This window comes from Sorex araneus, chromosome 5 (genome assembly GCF_027595985.1).
Source record: "Sorex araneus isolate mSorAra2 chromosome 5, mSorAra2.pri, whole genome shotgun sequence".
Classification (NCBI taxonomy): domain Eukaryota; kingdom Metazoa; phylum Chordata; class Mammalia; order Eulipotyphla; family Soricidae; genus Sorex; species Sorex araneus.
This window is the reverse complement of record NC_073306.1, coordinates 81,086,677-81,105,631: the sequence shown is the minus strand read 5'-3', so window position 1 is coordinate 81,105,631 and position 18,955 is coordinate 81,086,677. Positions and strand designations below refer to the sequence as shown.

At 47.5% G+C, this 18,955-nt stretch overlaps 1 protein-coding gene across 1 annotated transcript; it reads left to right on the top strand.

The window, feature by feature from the left end:
- The first annotated feature begins 278 nt into the window (after window positions 1–278).
- Window positions 279–8,197, top strand: GFI1 (growth factor independent 1 transcriptional repressor). The gene is made up of 6 exons (XM_055140486.1): window positions 279–396; window positions 729–911; window positions 2,640–3,142; window positions 3,256–3,393; window positions 4,337–4,502; window positions 8,019–8,197. Exons 1-6 carry the CDS (start codon window positions 282–284, stop codon window positions 8,195–8,197), a joined length of 1,284 nt encoding a protein of 427 aa, XP_054996461.1. The 5' UTR covers window positions 279–281.
- The last annotated feature ends 10,758 nt before the right edge of the window (window positions 8,198–18,955 follow it).

The window sequence follows — 18,955 nt, the reverse complement described above, 5'->3', positions numbered from 1 at the left end:
GGTGGAAGCGCGGAGCGGCCCCGCGCCACCTGTCCGAATGCCACCTGGTGAGCGCAGCGCGCGGGGCCAATCCCCTGGGCGCAGGCCCGGCCTCGCTCCTCCCCGACCCGCTCCCCGCCCGGCCGCCCAGTCCCGGCCCAGAGCGAGCTCACCCGACTTTCCACCTCGCTTCTCTCTCAGGTCTCCCCTGGGCTGGGACGCCGCCAGAACTCAGGGCGCGGTGGGCTAACGGCGCCTGCGGGAAGCCTCGGAACCGAGCCGGGAGCACGCGCCGCAGCACCATGCCGCGATCGTTCCTTGTCAAGAGCAAGAAGGCGCACAGTTACCACCAGCCGCGCTCCCCGGGACCCGACTACTCCCTGCGCTTGGAGAACGCCCCGGCACCCGGAGGAGCAGGTGCGAGGCGCGCGCGGGCCAGCGGGCTGAGTCGGGAACGCCGACCTACGGCCCGCCTCTCCATTCCCCAGAAACCGGGAAGGGCAGCCGCGACGCCCTCCTTTTCGCGGCTTTTTGATTGTTTCCTATCGTCGGGCTTCCTTTCGTTCTTGTCCACGGCCGCCCGCCCTGGTCTGCTTCCGCCCTGGGTCTGGGGATTGTGGGGGTCGGATTCCAGATTAGGTCTGGGGCAGAGCAAAAGGACGATGCTGGGGTGCCCCTAGTCTGAGAGTCCGGGAGCGCCACTTCAGAACCGTCGGGTCCAAGCCTCTTCTCCCGCCTCTTCTCGGCAGACAGCACCTCTAGCGCAGGCGGGGAGAAGGCGGAACCCCGGCATCGTTTGTCTCTCGAGTCGCCCCTGAACGAGGCCCCCGAGCGAGCCTCGGCGTCCCCGGGCAGCTGTGAGAGCAGCCCGTGTGATCGGAGCTCGGAGTTCGAGGATTTCTGGAGGCCTCCTTCGCCCTCCGCGTCTCCAGGTAGGGAGTTGGGGGTACTCCTGAGGCTGGGGCGGCAGGGACCCTATTGCGAGGCGCGCGCAGTGCCGCAGCCGCGAGTGATGGGTGGCTGAGAATGTTCGTGGGGCTCAGGGCCCCACGGCAGGACTCATTTTCTCTGGGACTGAAACAGCTTGGGCGCGGGTGTCTGCTGCAGGGACCCCAGGGGACGAAACCCGGTTTCTGAATCCCTGATATTTGTCCTCTTAAGGGCCGGTAATGTGGACATTGCCTTTCCAACAGCATTGACTGTTGTGAAAGATTACAGATGCCCCAGCCTCAAACACGGGTGGGAGCATCTGAGACCAAAAGGTGTGATTGCCTTTTAACCTGGTCGCTGCAATCTGTACATGGCCAGCCTCCGCCGGCATCCTTCACGCACCTCTGACACCAGCCCACACCCAATGCAGTGTTCAGGGGATTTGCACACAGAGCCTGGAATGAGGGCAAGATCCAGGGCAAATAACTTGGCCCCGCTTAGCCTTCACAGGCGTGGACGGGGCCCTACATTTTATTTTTTGTTCTGTGACTATGGCAGAGGATGGCCAAGCCTCGTGCAGTAGTCCCTCTGGTGTCATTTATATCCAGCAATCGAGTTTCCTGCAAAGGGAGGGCTCATTGCTCCATGAGTGAGGGCTGGTCTCAGAGGTGGGTCCTGGGAGGATGCAGTGGAGGCCAGGCATTTACAGATTGTACTGACTAGTTTTAAAGTCGACCCCAACCCAGGTCCAGACTATGTACCTAGACCTGATTGAAGTCATAAACTTAGAGTGAGGGTTGTCCTTGGGAGTGCTATCTTGTCCCCGACAGGAACTCGAGGAACAACGTCTAGATGAAGAGGCCGGCTAGGACTGGGGTCAGTGTGTGTATGAACTATTATGGAAATCAGCTGGCACTTAGAAGTCTTGTGTTGCATTTCCAGTTGTGTGTCAGAATTCATGAGTGTGAGGGTGAGGCCAGGAATCTGCAGATGATGCTTAAATCTTAATTTTTGTGAATTATTTTCTTAGAAACCTTCGTTCCTCTCCCACTTCTATCAGATTGTGACATGAACCGAGAATGGGCAATACTGGGCAGGCAAATCTCAAGTCCCAAACTCCTTCCTTTGTCCTTTTGCTACCTTCCTTGGGTACTTAATACCTTTTAGGAATATTGACACATTCCTGTTTGTGTCTTGGATAACAAGACATGGCTGGGCCTCATCGCCCTCCTTATCAACCCGGGGAAAAGATTTAAAAAAAAAAAAAACCTTAAAAAACTACCCTGAGTGGGAAGGGGAAAGAGATCAGGGCTCAAGACCCATGCAACAGCCTCACCCTGCACTGCATGTACCAGAGTCACTAGCACGGAACCCACCAGGCACACAGTGAACGATTTCCTCATTCGAGGACATTGGGTTTGCTGTGTGTCGCCTATCGTGACTGTGGCCCTTCTAGTCTCAAGTCCTTGAGCTCTCGTTTTACCCTGGGGGCGTCTCTGGCACCTGCTCCACAAATGGGGTGCAAGTGGCTACATCAAACAGGCTAATTCCAGGAGGCCTGGCTCCACGAATCTTATTTACTTATTTCTTTTATGGGAACCACCTCCGTGGGACTCGGGCTACTCCCAGTCATGCTCGATCCACGGGCGTCGCAGGCTTAAGGCGTGTGCGTCTACCAGCCAGTCGGGGCAGTCAGCAGCCTGTGGCTAAACCTTCTTATCCCCTCGCAGCCTCGGAAAACTCTGTGTGCCCGTCGCTGGACGATGCACAGCCCTTGTCCCTGCCCTTCAAGCCCTACTCGTGGAGCGGCCTGGCGAGTTCCGACCTGCGGCACGTGATGCACAGCTACCGGCCGTGCGCGGCCCTGGAACGCGGCGCCGCTGGCCTGGGCCTCTTCTGCGAGCGGACCCCGGAGCCGGGCCATCCCGCCGCGCTCTACGGGCCGGAGCGGGCCGTGGGCGGCGCGGGGGCCGGGGCGTCGGGGAGCGGCGGCGCGGGCGGCGGCGCGGCGGGCGGCGCCGGCCTCGGGCTCTTCGGCGACTTCGGGCCCGCGGCGGCGGCGGCCGGGCTGTACGAACGGCCGAGCGCGGCGGCGGCGAGCGGCGGGCTGTACCCGGAGCGCGGCCACTCACTGCACGCGGACAAGGGTGCCGGCGTCAAAGTGGAGTCGGAGCTGCTGTGCACCCGCCTTCTGCTGGGCGGCGGCTCGTACAAGTGCATCAAGTGCAGCAAGGTGAGGGCCCCGCGCGACCGCGCCCGCCCGCCGCCCGCGCGCGCCCCGCCCTCCTCCCGCGCCGCAGCCCAGCTCAGCGGCCCTGTCCCCCGGCCCTACCCCGCCCGCCGCAGGTCTTCTCCACGCCGCACGGGCTCGAGGTGCACGTGCGCAGGTCCCACAGCGGTACCAGACCCTTTGCGTGCGAGATGTGCGGCAAGACCTTCGGGCACGCCGTGAGCCTGGAGCAGCACAAAGCCGTGCACTCGCAGGTAAGCGCGGCCCGGCCCGACCCAGGCGCCCGCCGTCGGGGAGGTCTCGCGGCTAGGCTGCAGCGCCGGCCCCGCCCCTCCAGGCAGCTTTCTCCTGGGTCCGCTTCTCTCGGTGCTTCCGCCACGCCCTCTGGGTCACGGGGTGGGGGTGTAAAGGTGACCACATCGTGCCGGCGGGCAGCCCCGGAGCTTGGTGTCCTCTTTTGAACTTGACACCAACGTGTCACTGCCCAGGGCTTGAGCCATTTCTTTACTCCCGCTGAGTCTCTAAATAAGCGTGGATTCCTCGCGTCCCAAGTTGGAGGAAGCTCACCCCCCAACCCCGTCCCCCGCGCGCCCCCAGCTGCACACAGTTCTCTTTGATTCATGCGTTTATAAATAGTCGTTGCTGAACTCCCAGGTGCCAGGCACTTGAGAATCCTGTCTCCCACCCGGTTCCTGCCAGGGTGCCCCCGCAGAGATTACGGTGTAGCCCAGAGACAGAGCGTAGATAAGCAAATCAGAACCAAGCGGCCAGGCCTGGAGAGCGTTTACCAAGATTTGCTCTGAACGAACAGTTTCCTCTCTCCTCTCTCCTTTCTCTCTCCTTTCTCCTCTCTCTTTTCTCCTCCCCCCACCCCCCTCCGTGTGGCTTACATGCTTCTGAGGTCGATGCCTCCTGGGGAGGAGGGTGCAGAAGTGTTTATTTGTTAAAGGAGTGTTAAAAAAAAAAAGCAGGGTAGGGATTCTTTTGTTGTCCCCCGGGTGTGGAGGGTTGTGGGTGATCCCTGGTGTTACGAGGAGGAGGTGAGAGGTGGGAGTTGGATATAAATGGGGGAGAAACCTTTAGGAGGCAGACTAGGTGGAGAAGAAGTCCAGAAAGGGGGGCGGAGGCGACTCCTCCTTTGGGGGACTTGAGAATGACTAGCTCAGACAGTGAGGTGGAATACACATCTTCCCCCAGGAACGGAGCTTTGACTGCAAGATCTGTGGCAAGAGCTTTAAGAGGTCCTCTACACTGTCCACGCACCTGCTCATCCATTCTGATACCCGGCCCTACCCCTGTCAGTACTGTGGCAAGAGGTTCCATCAGAAGTCCGACATGAAGAAGCACACCTTCATCCACACTGGTACGCAGGAGGATCTTGGCTTGAAGGCCTGTGGCTGGGTGGAGGGGCAGCTTTGTGCTTTCCTCTGAGGCCAGTTTCACTCCCCTTACCTGGGGTCTGCTGGCTCCAGGGCTGCAGTAGGGAGACAGGAGGCCCATCACAATCACGGCAGCGTAGGCTAACCTGTGAGATTCTAGCCTCTTGGATTCATTTCCATGCTTGGTTCTCCCCCGGCATCTGAATTGGGGATGGTTTGAAGAACCCCCGAGCAGAGCTGCTGAGTGAACAGTGCGGTGAATTCTGTTCCTCTTATCTAGCAGCTGCTTGGTCTGCTGCTGCCCCGGGTCGGATGTGAAGCTCTGGCTGCTCTCAGAAAAGTGCTCTAAATGTTGGCCTGGAGATTGAGGGCTTTCTCTCCCTCGGGCTCCCACCTGGCTTTGTGGAGGGCACTTTTGTGGGTCCTCTTTGGCTGCATTTTCTCTTTTTTATATTTATTTACTTTTTTATTGAATCAATCTGAGATACAGTTACAAAGCTTGCATGTTTGAGTTTCCGTCATACAATGATTGAACACCCATCCCTCCAACAGTGTACATTTTCTACCACCAATGTTCCCAGTATCCCCTCGCCCCCCCATCCCACCCCTCCCCCTGCCTCTATAGCAGAGAATTTCCCTTTTACTTTTTGTCTACTTTGGGGCATTGTGGTTTGCAGTACAGATACTGAGAGGTATGGCTGCATTTTATAAAAAAGTATATTCTCATGGGGAGAAGGTTACTACTCCAAAACTGTCTGCTAAGCACTTTTTGAAATGCATCATCTCATGCTGTGCTCACTGTATGTCTAAAAGGCCAAGCCTTTGCTTAGTTCTCTTTTAGAGGTGAAAGCGAGGCACAGAAGGTGGCATCAGAAGGTGGCATCGCTAGCAAGTGGCAGGGTCTTGAGTCTCCCTTATGTTGAACATTGGGTTTCTTGGCTGCTCTGTTGAGTTTGTGTTCAGAGTCAGGGTGATTGGTGGGTATTGACAGTTTTTTTACTTGTTGTCCTTTTCAGAATATTGGCACGTTTATACCACAGTAATAATAATTTGCTTAGCTATTATAATGCTTTGTAATTTACAGTACTTTAAAATCTATTGCTTCCATTTGATCCTGAAACTCAGATTGAATCATTTACTAAAGGCTGAACTGAAAGTAAATCCTGGAGTCGTGGAAGACTCTGGCTTCCAATTCTGACTCTTTCCCTAACTGTGTATTGGTGGTAGTTTTCCCACATATTCTCTCTTGAATAGTTAATAAGACAGATGTCTTATTTACATGAGACTTAGAATTCTGATCATGTTATTTCAGAATAAGAATACTTATATAAAACAAATCACAGTGATGTTTTAAAATATGCTTGAACAGTGTAGATGGCTCCTTCAGAAATCCTAGGGACCATCTAAATATCCTACTTTATCCTAAAAATATCCAAAATTTACTTTAATCTGATATGAATAGGATTTTTTTATGCCCTGTTGTCCTGAAGTTTTTATGCAACTCATGTATTTTGAGTATTTGGGGCTGGACCAATAGCACAGCGGGTAGGGCGTTTGCCTTGCACGTGGTCGACCTGGGTTCAATTCCCAGCATCCCATATGGTCCCCTGAGCACCACCAGGAGTAATTCCTGAGATGCAGAGCCAGGAGTAACCCCTGAGCATCGCTGGGTATGACCCAAAAAGCAAAAAAAAAAAAAAAAAAAATCATGTATTTTGAGTATTCAAGACACTAATCAAAATGTAACTGAGATCTTGACTAGAATCTGAAACATTTACACTATAGCTAGGATTAATTTCTCAGATTTGTTTAACCCTAAAGAGAAAGGTTAAGTTTGGATGGTTGGTTTATTATCAAGGAAATCTGAAGCTTCAAGACTGAAAGGAGAGCAATCAAGAGGACAAAGGGCTTCTCAGTGTCAAGCTTCATTCACCTCAAGGCTGGGATGTGGCTCAGTGTGGGAGCTCAGGCCTTAGGTGTGTGCAGCCCTATGTGGAGCCCTGACCAGTGAAAAACAAAGGAGCAAACAAAGGAGCAAACAAACGAAACCCTTCATCGGTCTTACATTATTTTCCAAACCCAAACCCTGACTCTCATGCCTTGGAAAGTCACGCTATTTACCCAAACGTTAAATAGTATACGAGTTGTGAGAAGGGAAAGAAAACTTTAATTCAATCATGGTACAGACTTGACAATATGTACAGAACCCCATGATTAGCATCACAAAGCACTGTACCAGTGTGCTCCAGCAGGCACCAGTAATGTCTCCATTATGAGACTTGTTGTTACTGTTTTTAGCATATTGAATATGCCATGAGTAGCTTGCCAGGCTCTACTGGGAGGGTGGGATAGTCTCGGTAGCTTGCCGGGCTCTCCAAGAGAGATGGAGGAATCGAACCCGGGTCAGCTGCGTGCAAGGCAAGTGCCCTACCCTCTGTGCCATTGCCCCAGTCCAACATCACAAAAGGAAAGTAAAATCAAGATTCAAAAGGATGCCTTAAATTTGTGTGGGACTGGGAATATGGCTCAGCAGTAGAGCAAATGCTCACCTGTGAGGCCCTGGGTGCAATCTCCCAGCACCACCAAATCAGACAAGGAGGAAAGAAATCTGAGACCCAATTGTGAAATTTGGTTTTAGGGGTGGCACACCCAGCTCTCAGGGCTTACTCCTGGTCCTGTATCAAGGATCACTCCTGGGGCTGGAGTGATAGCACAGCGGGTAGGGCATTTGCCTTGCACGCGGCCAACCTGAGTTCAATTCCCAGCATCCCATATGGTCCCCCAGCACCGCCAGGAGTAATTCCTGAGTGCATGAGCCAGAAATGACCTCTGTGCATTGCTGGGTGTGACCCGAAAAGAAAAAAAAAATCGCTCCTGGTGGGATTTGGTGGAACTATATGAACTGCTAGTGATGAAACCTGGACCAGCCACATGCCAAGCCAGGACCTGACCCACTCTCTGGACTATCTCTCTGGCCGACAAATGTGGAATTAGAAATAATAAGACTTTTGAGACTTGTGCGTGCTTTGGCTATCTTGTGTGTCCTTCAAGAGCGAGAAGGCAGCATCATCAGTGGTCTGTCCTTTACAAGCCACCACCCACTCGGAAACTCAGATTTGCAAACTTCCTCTGAGTTAGCACAGTCACATGGCTGGAGGACAGCCACCCCGCCACCCCCTCACGCTGCACATCTGCTGTGGGAGCGCCAGCTTCTAAAGTCAGGGCCTCCTCGTGGGCGGGCACTGGGCCTCGGCTTTGTTTCCGTTTAGCAGCAGTTTGAGGCCTTTGGCTGGGCAACCCCCTCAGACAGTCTCCTTGTCACCTGCTGCCGATCAAGTGGCCACCGCCGGCTCCCCCCACCCCCCTTGTCCCCAAGTTGCTTGAAAGCCCCACTGGGTAGGGCAACCCCACCACCAGCTGCTGTCCAGGGCCCTGGGAGTCCCCCCTTGGGTTTTCTAATCACATGCATTCTCTCTCCCCTCCCCCTGCCATCCCTGCAGGCGAGAAACCTCACAAGTGCCAGGTGTGTGGCAAGGCATTCAGCCAGAGCTCCAACCTCATCACCCACAGCCGCAAGCACACGGGCTTCAAGCCCTTCGGCTGCGACCTGTGTGGGAAGGGCTTCCAGAGGAAAGTGGACCTTCGCCGGCACCGCGAGACACAGCATGGCCTCAAATGAGCCCCCGACTGGCCGCCAGAGGGGGGCCGGTGACAACACTACAGAGGGCACCCCGCCCACTTGCACCCCTGCTTCCAACTTCTCAGGCCTCCTGGCCTGTCCAGTCTGCAGACCCTCATCTTTTTCCGTATGGAGCTGCCAGAGGGGAGGAATGACTTTCTTGAGTTTATCCCGGAGGGTGACTCCCGGAACTTTGGCCACACCAAATTGGTTCCTGTTCGGTGGAAGACTCAGAGTGAAGAGGGATTCACTGTGGGTCCCAGGGTCCTTCCTTTCCCAGCCCCGCTCCATACCAAGGAAAGTCCTTCAGGATTTCTCCTTCCTTCTGATTTTCCTTCCTGGGGGTGAAATGGGGGAAGAGGCAGAATCTCTATTTGGATGGCCGACCCAAACTCATGGTTTGATCTAGAATGGAGAATGAGTGCTGTGATTGTGATTGTTCCTTTTTATCTTTGGGGGGAGTCTCTTGGCCCCTTTCTTTTGGGTGCTGCCTGTTAGGCAGGAAGAATTTGTTCTCCCAATTGATTAAGGGTTCAAAAACTGATTTGGGGGATGAGCTCATCTTTCTGCAATGACAAGATGCCTTGTGGAGTTTGCAGCAAGCAGGAGCATGGGGAAAGGGGGTCGGTGGAGAGATTCGAGCCCTCCTTGCTGGGAGGCCTGCAAAAGCTGCGGTCCAGCACCAAGAACAACACCTATGCACAAGGTGCCCTGCATTAATTTAGCAAATGACTAATGACCACTGGCCAGCAGCATTCCAGGCCATGTGCTAGGTTCTGTGGAAGTCTGTCCCTCAGTTCCACCCTCTGAGTCTGCTCCATTGCTCTGAGAAAATCTCAAGGAGATGTAACAGAATCTTGGACCTTTGAGGGACCTTTCTGGATTTTACCAAGCATAAATGGAAAATAGCAGAACAGATGCGTCAAACAGTCATTTGTATATTCAGCCTTTTATTGTCAAGCTGATAACTTCTCAGGGTCTAAACCAGCAAGCCTGTGGGCGTGAGGACTCTGACTTCTCACGTGTACCATAGAGGAAAATACTGGCATTTTCACTTTGGTGAGGTTTGTAAATGTTTTTAGATCTTCTGGAGTGCATTATGTTTGTTAATACCTATTTATTAGATCGATGGTTTAAGTTAATAAAATATTAAGACTCTTATACAGTGTCTTTCATTTAGACAGGGAATTTGGTGAAGACTTCTGTTTTTCTAGGAGGGATCTTGGTGGAACTAGAGTGGCCTGTGAAAATAAAGCAGGCCAATCAACAGCCCCAAATGAGAAAAATCCAATTGCTTTGTTTTCATAGGCTTTTTCATTTTGTTTGGTTTCAGGCCTATTCTCCAAGGAATGCTCCCAGTTTTGTGCTCACTCTTGGAGGTAATCTGAGGATCATGTAGTGGTGGGGATTGTACCTGTGCCTCCTGGTTACAAAGTTTGTGCTCAGTTCTGTTATGCTGTCTCTCCAGCCCAAGGTTTTAGCATGCCTTTCCCTGCCTATGCTTCAGAGATTCTTTTTACCCTTTTCGGTTTTGTGTTTGGGGGGCATACCTGACTGTGCTCAGGGATTATTTTCAGCAGTTCTAAGGGACCAAATGATTCTGGGGATCAAGCCCAGGCCTCTCGCATGAAATATTATTCAACCATCTTTATCCAGTCCTGATGCCCTCGATTCTGCGGTGCCTCCCAGTGCTCTTTCTGACATCTCTGAGTTGGGGTATTTATGCAGATGGTCCTTTTATGCATTTCTGTTCACATCAGTGCACACACACTTGATTGAGTGCTCAGTGCGTACTCAGCACTGTTGTAGTCTGTGTATCTGTACTGGTGTCCTATGGACCTTTGGTCACTGCTGAATCTTCAGCTTCCAGAACAGTTTCTTGGACACAGTTTGTGATCAACAAATACCTGCTGAATTGGTAGGTGAGTAAGCAGAGAAAATAAACTCTGGCTTCATCCTGGCTAGCTGTGCTCTCCACCACACAGTGGAATGGTCATTGCTTGAGGTTCTAGGAACTAATGAAGCATCAAAAACTCTTGAGTCGGTGGGGAAGTGGGGCTTGATGGTGCTTTGCTCCAGTCTCTCCAAATCTCAGTCTTCTTTTGTTTTGAGTGCTGTCTTTCCATGTCAATTTACTGCATTCAAAATTCACATTTCTTTGCTCTTCACAAATTCAACTTAAGATATTTTTAAAACTGATGGGTGAATAGTTGCAGTGTTCAGGAACCCCCATGTCCAGGGAAGCAGAGTTCCCAGTGAATAAAGGTCACGAAACTCACAGTGTAAGCTAGCTGATTGTTTGCAACCTGCTTTGAAAAGTCAAGAAACTGTGTTGAGGCGTAAGTGGAACTGATTGAAGTGCAGGTGTCTGCCCCGTTCTGTTTACCCCTTTAGGACCTTTAGAACATGTGGTTCAATCTCATAATCCCTGATGGTGCTGCAAATGAAGAGCAGGAGTGCTGATGTTAACAATACGTGTGTTTTTGAAAAAAAAATATCTTGATATCCCCAGTTTAGAATCAAAACAAATTACTGCGCCTGTTACCTTGTGAAATTTGAAGATTGCAAATATCTCCCTTAATGTTATTACTTGACTCCATTAAAAATAGATTGTGAATATTCCATGTCACATTATTCATGAGGTAGGCTCTATGCCTTTTGTCTGCAGGAGTAACAGTAGAAAGGGTAAGAAGAGACACCAGAGCACACCTTTGTTTCTTTCACTAAATTTTTAATAACACCTCCAGCTAGCCAGTTGGTGAAGCTCAGCTCTTGCATAAAAGTGGAAAAGCACAGCTATCTCAGAGCATACTAACCCTTTCAGCTGCTAATTTGAGTTTTCGTTCGTTCGTCTACACCAGAGATGATTAAATTACCTCTCTAGTGTGCCAAGCTATCAGGATTCAGGCCATGTAAAAGGTGAATTTCGTCTGATTGATTTGAGACACGAATGGAACAATTGAGTTTTAAACGCCCCGCCTTAATTAAAGGGACAGTGGACTTAATTAACGGGATGCAGGCTTTGACTTTTGCCTGCCTTGCCCTTAGAAATCGGTGGTGATAGTGATTTGACCCAATTCTTTTTTATTATATCTTTTAACCTGACTGGCTAATAGAAAGAAATTGGTTAACAGAAACAAAGTAAAGTCTAAATGAAACTACTTCCTACTGTACATTTTAGGCACCACATGTTTAAATCTCAACAATAAAAACTTCTCAGGAACTGTGTAATACACTTTTTTTTTTAATTCACTAAGTCAAGTTTTAAAAACACAAACATTAAAGATATTTATTGGACTCCAACTGTTTCTAGCTTAAAAGTTCAAGCTCATTTTCTTCTAGCATTGACTCTTCACTCACATGTGTGTATATTTTTATATTTTTTTTATCCTGTGATGAAGGTATTTGCAGTTTATGTCAAGATAATTTTATAAAATAAATTTTCCATTTATATAAATTATAGAGCTATCATTAAAAGTTTTGATAATTGAAATTAGTATTAGGAATATTTTCAGTCATGAGGAGAAAGTCTCCTGTTTTACTTTAAACTTCAAACAAACATGGGACTACAGAGATAGCTCCGAGGGAGACAAAGCACGTGCTTTGTGTGCAGGGGTACAGAGTTCGACCCCCCAACACCACATGGCCCTTTCAACACCGCAGGGAACTACTGCTGAACACAGAATGAGAAGTAGCCCCTGGACATTCCCAGGTATGGTACAAATCTGAAAAGGAAAGTTCATAAAATGGTCTATAAATAAAACATTTAAAATATATTTAAAGTTATAGAAAATAATATAATTGAATATAAATCATTCTGTTATACTTTAGATTTTACTTTTGAAACAAATATTACAGATATGTGTGAATTATTTTCTGAAATATGTTTCTGTATAACCTCATTCTCTTTCTCCTCTAAGGCACCCACTGTATCAAACTGGTCTATATTATTGCCATGAATATTTTTAAAAACTTCATATGTGCCCATAAGTAATGTGGATATATATATATATATATAATTTTAGCATATTTTAACTTTTTTTTGTTTTTGTGCTACACCAGGCAGTGCTCAGTGTTTACTCCTGGCTCTGCACTCAAGAATTACTCCTGGTGATGTGTAGGAGACCATATGGCATGCCCAGAATTGAATCTGGGTCTGCCTCTTGTAAGACAAGCACCTTATTCGCTCACCCGTTCTGCAGGCACTATCACTCCAGCCCTAGCATATTTTAACTTAATGAAAATTAAGAAATAGTATACATATGTCTGTATATAAATATATATTTATATATGAGTTCAAACATGGGTGCATTTGGTGGCCGAAAACAATTTTCCCTGCTAGCCAACAGCAAGCCAGAAACAAACAGGGCAACCTGTTTATTCCATCTCACAGCATTAGTTATATTAGAAACAGTGAAGTGTGGGGGTAACATAGTTGTGGTTGAACATCATCATAATATAAACAGATGTAAACCCCTCCTTCATGGGAAGTTCTATGAGATTAACCCAAGGACAAAATCTTATCTGGGGGTTCAGCCCTCTAGATTACTAGGAGATCTGCTCAAGGGTGGGATTCCATCTAAAGGCATATTGCTTTCTCCTCTCCTTGGCGGGGTCGGGGGCTGGGGATGTGGTGGGGGGCTCGGGGTGGAGCTATACTGTGATTCTTGGTGGTGGAATATGTGCACTGGTGAAGGGATGGGTATTTGAGCATTGTATAACTGAGACTTAAGCCTGAAACCTTTGTAACTTTCCACATGGTGATTCAATAAAAGAAAAATAAATAAATAAATTTACTTCTTTCTAATATTTCTAGTCATTTTGTATGGACACAGTAAAATATGTTAAGCTTAAAGAGTAGCTCTTCCTGGGGACATCTTGCTATAAATCCCAGACTACAGTCCTCCGGCCAGCTTAGTCTTTCCTAACCCCAGCCGGGTTCTTATTCAGCTACTTTTTTTTGGGTCATGACAGAGTTTGTTCCATGACTGTGCTCTTAACTTATTATACTTCTTATGGCACTTAGCTTGTCCCTTTTTGATGCCAGGGCTACAGCTTGCCCTGGTTCCGTCCAACTCCCTCGCTGGGACCCTCCTTTTGGGGCTGTTAGGAAGTAAAGACAATTGCAACTTAAGTAAATATGATGGATGCCCAGGAATAAATATTATTCAAAGTTAACTCCTCTGTTACAAAAGCATAACATTAACTGTCTTTCTGTATCTATACAAAAAGGACATTGTTGTCACTGTCACTGTTATACTGTTGCTCACTGATTTGTTCGACCGGGCACCAGTAACATCTCTCATTGAGAGACTTATTGTTACTGTTTTTGCCATATCCAATATGTGCATACCCAATACGCACGGGTACCTTGCCAGGCTCTGCCGCTCGGGCTCGATACTTACTCTGGGTAGCTTGCTGGGCTCTCCGAGAGGGGCTAAGGAATCGAACTCCGGTTGGCCGTGTGAAAGGCAAACGCCCAACCGCTGTGCTATCGCTCCAGCTATGTAAAGGACATCAAGAGAAAAAGCAATTAGGATTAGAAGTGCCTGATGGAACTGGGTGTGCCTTGGAAGCCCTCTGATGGGCGCAATTCAATAAACCTAACCTCCCTGCAGGAGGAGCAAGGACAAGCCAATGTTACCCAATGTTTATATATAAATATAAATAATATACATATGTGTATATAAAAATATATGCATATATATCTATGCACTTTGCATTTTCTTTCCTCAACATTTTTTTGGGGGGGTTTGGGTCACACCCGGCGATGCCAAGGGGTTACTCCTGGCTTTTCACTCAGGAATTACCCCTGGTGGTGCTCAGGGGACCATATGGGATGCTGGGATTAGAACCCGGGTCGGCCGTGTGCAAGGCAAACGCCCTACCAGCTGTGCTATTGCTCCAGCCCCTTTCCTCAACATTTTCTGAGATTTATCTTAGATTATTAGTTTTATCCATTTATTTTTATTGCTACATGTAACCTTCCATTATATATGTACTTGGTAGTTATTTATATATTCTCCTGTTGGAAAAGTTTTAGCTATTTGCACTTTTGTTATTACAAACAATCCTGAGCAACTCACCTGTGGGGGTTGGTGGGTCAGGACCCCATCCAGTGGTGTTCAGGGGCATTGTTTGGGAGGTAACTCCTGGCAGTGCTCAGGGGACCAGTGGTGACAGGGGTTGATCTCAGGCCACCTGCTGAACCTTTGAGCTTTTTCAGGTTTCTCCACATTTTATAGATAACCTGAAAAGAATATTTATCTTCAAATTAAGGGGTACAAGTTCTACCCATGTCCTTAAGATAAAATTGGTAATTCACAAATGCCTGGCATTCCCAAGGCTTAGGGTTCAATCTCTGGCACCACATGGCTTTCTGGGCATGACTGTGTTAGACCCTAGTACCAGCAGAAAGCCCCATCCCCAATTTTTAATTATGCTGTTTAAATTGTTTATATGCTAAGTTTCTCCTTGCCTTATTGATCAATTACTGAGAGAGACATGTTAGAATCTTTTGTGGTGAAATTTCTACTTTGAATTTTGTTAAACTTTTACTTTTTATCTATTTTGAGATTTGTTATCAGGTATATGGGAATTCAAATATTATGAATCCTGATGAATCATTCCTTCCTCATATTATTCTATTATTATTATTTGTAATAATTGTGTATGTGTGTGTTTTTTGAGAATAGATCTCAAGGCTTTACTCAAGGGGTGTGTTTATGTGTGTGTGTATGTGTGTGTGTGTGTGTGTGTGCGTGCTACCCCAGAGTCACCAGCTTTTTTTAACTTTTAAAGTTTATTTTGTCCTGAGATATATACATAGGTCATATATATATCAACTTCCTTCACTTATCACATAGTATTTTTCCATGCTTCTGTTTTAAATCTTTTTCAGTTCTTACGTTTTCAGGTATCTATCTTTGTAAACAGCAACAATTAAATATTGCCAGCATTATGCTCTGTTTAGTTAGTTTTTTGGGGGGCCATACCAGCTGGACTCAGGGTTTACTCATGGCTCTGTGCCCAGAAATCACTGCTGATGTTACTTGGAGGACTACATGTGGTCCTGGGGATCGAAGTGGGGTCAGCTAGACAAGGCAAATACTCATAACACTATCTCTACAGCCCTGGTCTCTTATTTCTAATAAACTTTTTAAAAAGTTATTTTTTGGGGGGGACACACTTGGTGGTGCTCAGGGGTTATTCCTAGTTCTGTGCTTAGGAATTACTCCTGGTGAGCTTGGGGGACCATATAGGTTGCTGAGGATTAAACCCAGCTTGGCTGCATGTAAGGCAAGTGCCCTACCTCTTGTGCTATCATTCCAGCTCCCAAAACTTTTACTAATAAAACAGTTATACACACCTATACACTTGAGAGAGAAATTAAACTCTGAGAGGGTCTGAAGGAATAGTGCAGTGGCCTGAATCCCTGCTTTGTTAGTATACAGTCATGAGTTCAGATCCTGGGGTCCCAAATGTGCAATCCTGGCTGCTTTGCTCTCTTTGATCCCAGGTGCCACAGACTATTTCCAGCACAAGCACCATGAAAAGAATGACTCTTTTGCATGGTGAGTGCCACAAAAAAATATGTGCAAGCGCCATGCCAAGAAGTACAAGCCGTGGGCTGGAATGATAGTCTAGCAGGGAGAGCACTTGCCTTGCACTTGGGTTCAATCCCCAGCATCCCATATGGTCCCCCCAAAACCACCAGGAGTGCAGAGCCTGGAATAACCTCATGCGTACTGCTGGATGTGCCCCTTTCTCCAAAAAAGAAATATAAGCCCTAAGGAACACATTTAGGAGCACCATATCTGGTCCCAGGGAGCACCACATCCATGATTAGGGTGCCTGAACTCTGGGTGCAGTCACTGGTAAGCAATGCAATTAAAAGGGATGACAGGAATGCAAACCTCAGTGAGCACCAACCAAGTGTGTAAATACCACAGGCTGTCATGCAACCTCCAGTGAACATAGCAGCTAAAAACATCGGTCCCTCACAGTCAGGTGTGTGCATCCTCGACTACTGCAGTGACAGCAAGAAAAAAGCAATGAAGGAGCAGTGGGAAGGGAGTGAAAAACAAGCAGATAAAAAGATTATCTCTTCCCGCTTATTTGTGGTCTCAGAGGAAGGATTCACATTTGCAAAACTTTCTTAAGTCTGTAGAGGAAAATCAAAAAATAGGAAGTCTAGTTTTGCTTCTTGGTGCCAGGTTTCAAACTTTCAAACTTCATTGAGAATTTTGTGTGTGTGTGTGTGTGTGTGTGTGTGTGTGTGTGTGTGTGTGTGTGGTAAGCTAGGAACGTAGTTTCAATTCTGTCTTTTAACATGAATAAAACCATTTCCTAGGTTGCCCTTTCTGAGAAGTGGAACTGATTGGCATGGCTCTGTAAGGCTTCACTGCAGTGGCAATTCCTCAGTTGTGCTTATGGTAAGGAAGGCAATTCCTCAGTTGACTCAGTACCTTTTTTTGACTCCTTTTGGAAGAGTCAGGAGCCATCTTTTCCTTACCTTTCGGTAGGCTTGTATGTAATTCACTTCTTGGATGTGTCTTCCCATGGGTTTCACACAAACTCCACTTCCTCTTTCCTTATGCTGCAAATACTGTTCGTGGGCTTCTAAGAATCAAGAGTAACGAGTTCTTAACCACCATATCAATCCTGCATGCAAGCTCTTTTGCTTGTCCTTGTGTGGTTACTGGTTACATCATGCGTTGAGGCACTGTATAAAATGCATAAAAATAAAAGTAAAAATTAAAAAATGGAATTATGTAAATTCTAAGACTGTTCTACCTTAAACCCTACCTTTATTTTTAGGTTTTGGGGCCACACCTAGAATATGCTCAGACCTTACTCCTGGCTCTGCACTCAGGGATCACTCCTGGCAGTTCTCAGGGGACCATATGGGATGCCAGGAACTGAACCCAGGTTGGGCACATGCAAAGCAAGCACCATACCCTAAGCCCTTCCTTTTTCTCCCAAGAGTTCCCCATCTAATTGACGACATTGAGGTATATTTGAGGCAAGTTCAGTCAAGTTCTTTCACACACAAGAGAGTGAAAATCAGGAAGCTTTGTAAAAGAGATTCAGATTGCTCCACTTAATAACTGCCCAAGGATGTGAATTTTGTGACTAGCAATTCTGCCTGGTTATGTAATTCTCCATCTGTGATTCAGAGGGGACAGGAAGAAGAAAACTCTGTGCAGTAGTTGCTTCTGTGTTTGTATCAGTGACCTATGGTTCTTGTTGATTCACAGTTCAAGCTTCATTGGTTCAGGTTATCATAGCAACCAACGGAAATAGAATTTTTTGGTTGACAGACACTGGACATGTGTGGTCTTTACAGATATCTAAAATAGTGGGCAGGAGACTAGGAGTTTATGACTGCCATCAAAGCACTAGCTGATCTGCAGTCATTTACAAACTTGTAGGTTTTGTATCATTAAACATTCCCTGGCCTCCACTGGAGATTTCATTTTTGTTGATCACTGTTGGTCCAAGACTGGGAAGTTCCAGGTATGAGAAGTAAGTAGGAAATTTCCTGGGGAATCTCCTATTAGCTGGGAGAGACAAGAAAGCATTGACTTGGGAGTCAGCAGGTCTGAGGTGCGGCCTCTCTCCTGGGGTTCCCTAGCGAATCAGAGCACTTGGGTTGCTGCTTTCACGAGTGATTAAGAGATAGCAGCTGCTTCTGTCTTGTCAGCAGCACCACCATCTTTCTAGGAATCGCTTAGAGTCGTGTCTTTGTATTTAGCTGGCAGATAAATGCAGATAGTGTATGGATGATCACATGGAACCTTTTTGAGGTCAGACTTAAATCACTTTTCTTCACATTGCATTGGTCAGAATACCAACATACGACCCCAGTGGAACTGTAAAAGGGGCTGGGATGTGAATTTTTCCTTTGTGCCAAGGAGGAGAAAATGGGACTGCTGAGCCTCGAGCCAGTCCAAGATCCGAAACTTGAACTTATCCCCTCTCTGAGCTTGTTTACTTCTGCACAAAGGGAGGATGAGATTACATGCTCACTAAGGGACTTTCCATCTCTAACCATCTAGGTTCTATAATTCTATCAAAACCCTGACTGGGTGCTGGGAACACCCAGTTTGGAGAGGCTCTTTCTTGGACCAAGAGAAAAAACAGTGATCAGGCTTCCTTCCCCTAAGAATTTTCTAGTCAACATTTGTAGCCTCTGAAAAGGCTGTTCACTTCCTGAAGTTCCCAAGAATAAAGTTTATCTTCTCTCCCTGGGTGCAGGCTTACCCTAGGACGTGGTGCCAGCCCTCCAACCCCAACACCCTTTACGGGGTAAATATGCAAATACTACTGTGGTCATGAAACTTCCTTATTTCTTCTTCCACTTCTTATGCTGTGAAAAGCAATGACCCCTTGTGTTCCTTCCCTTCCACTCTCCAGACACAGAGAAGTTTCAGGGTATATCCACCCCAGCCCCAGAGAGCCCACAAGAGTGCCTCACAAGAGGTTGCCTGGGCAATAGAGATTGTGTACACAAGTCATTTCTTGTATTTTAAAAATTATTTGCACATTCTGTTTGTTTACTTGGTTGTTATATGATTCCCCAACTGGATTTGGACTCCATAGTAAAAGATTATGTCTGCTTTATTTATTGCTGCACCTGGGGTCTAGAACCTGCCTGGAGAAGAGTAAAAAATTTTTTATGAATAAATATTACTTGACAACCTAATTTGGTTTCAGTTTAAGACAATAAGATTTTTTGGCAGAGAGGTGTATCAT

What these genes read in the sequence shown, in the direction of transcription:
- GFI1 (XM_055140486.1), top strand. Translation starts at nt 282, where the DNA reads ATGCCGCGATCGTTCCTTGTCAAGAGCAAGAAGGCGCACAGTTACCAC. An exon ending in CCCGGCACCCGGAGGAGCAG is followed by an intron (nt 397 to 728) that starts GTGCGAGGCGCG and finishes TCTTCTCGGCAG; the next exon opens with ACAGCACCTCTAGCGCAGGC. An exon ending in AGTGCATCAAGTGCAGCAAG is followed by an intron (nt 3,143 to 3,255) that starts GTGAGGGCCCCG and finishes CGCCCGCCGCAG; the next exon opens with GTCTTCTCCACGCCGCACGG.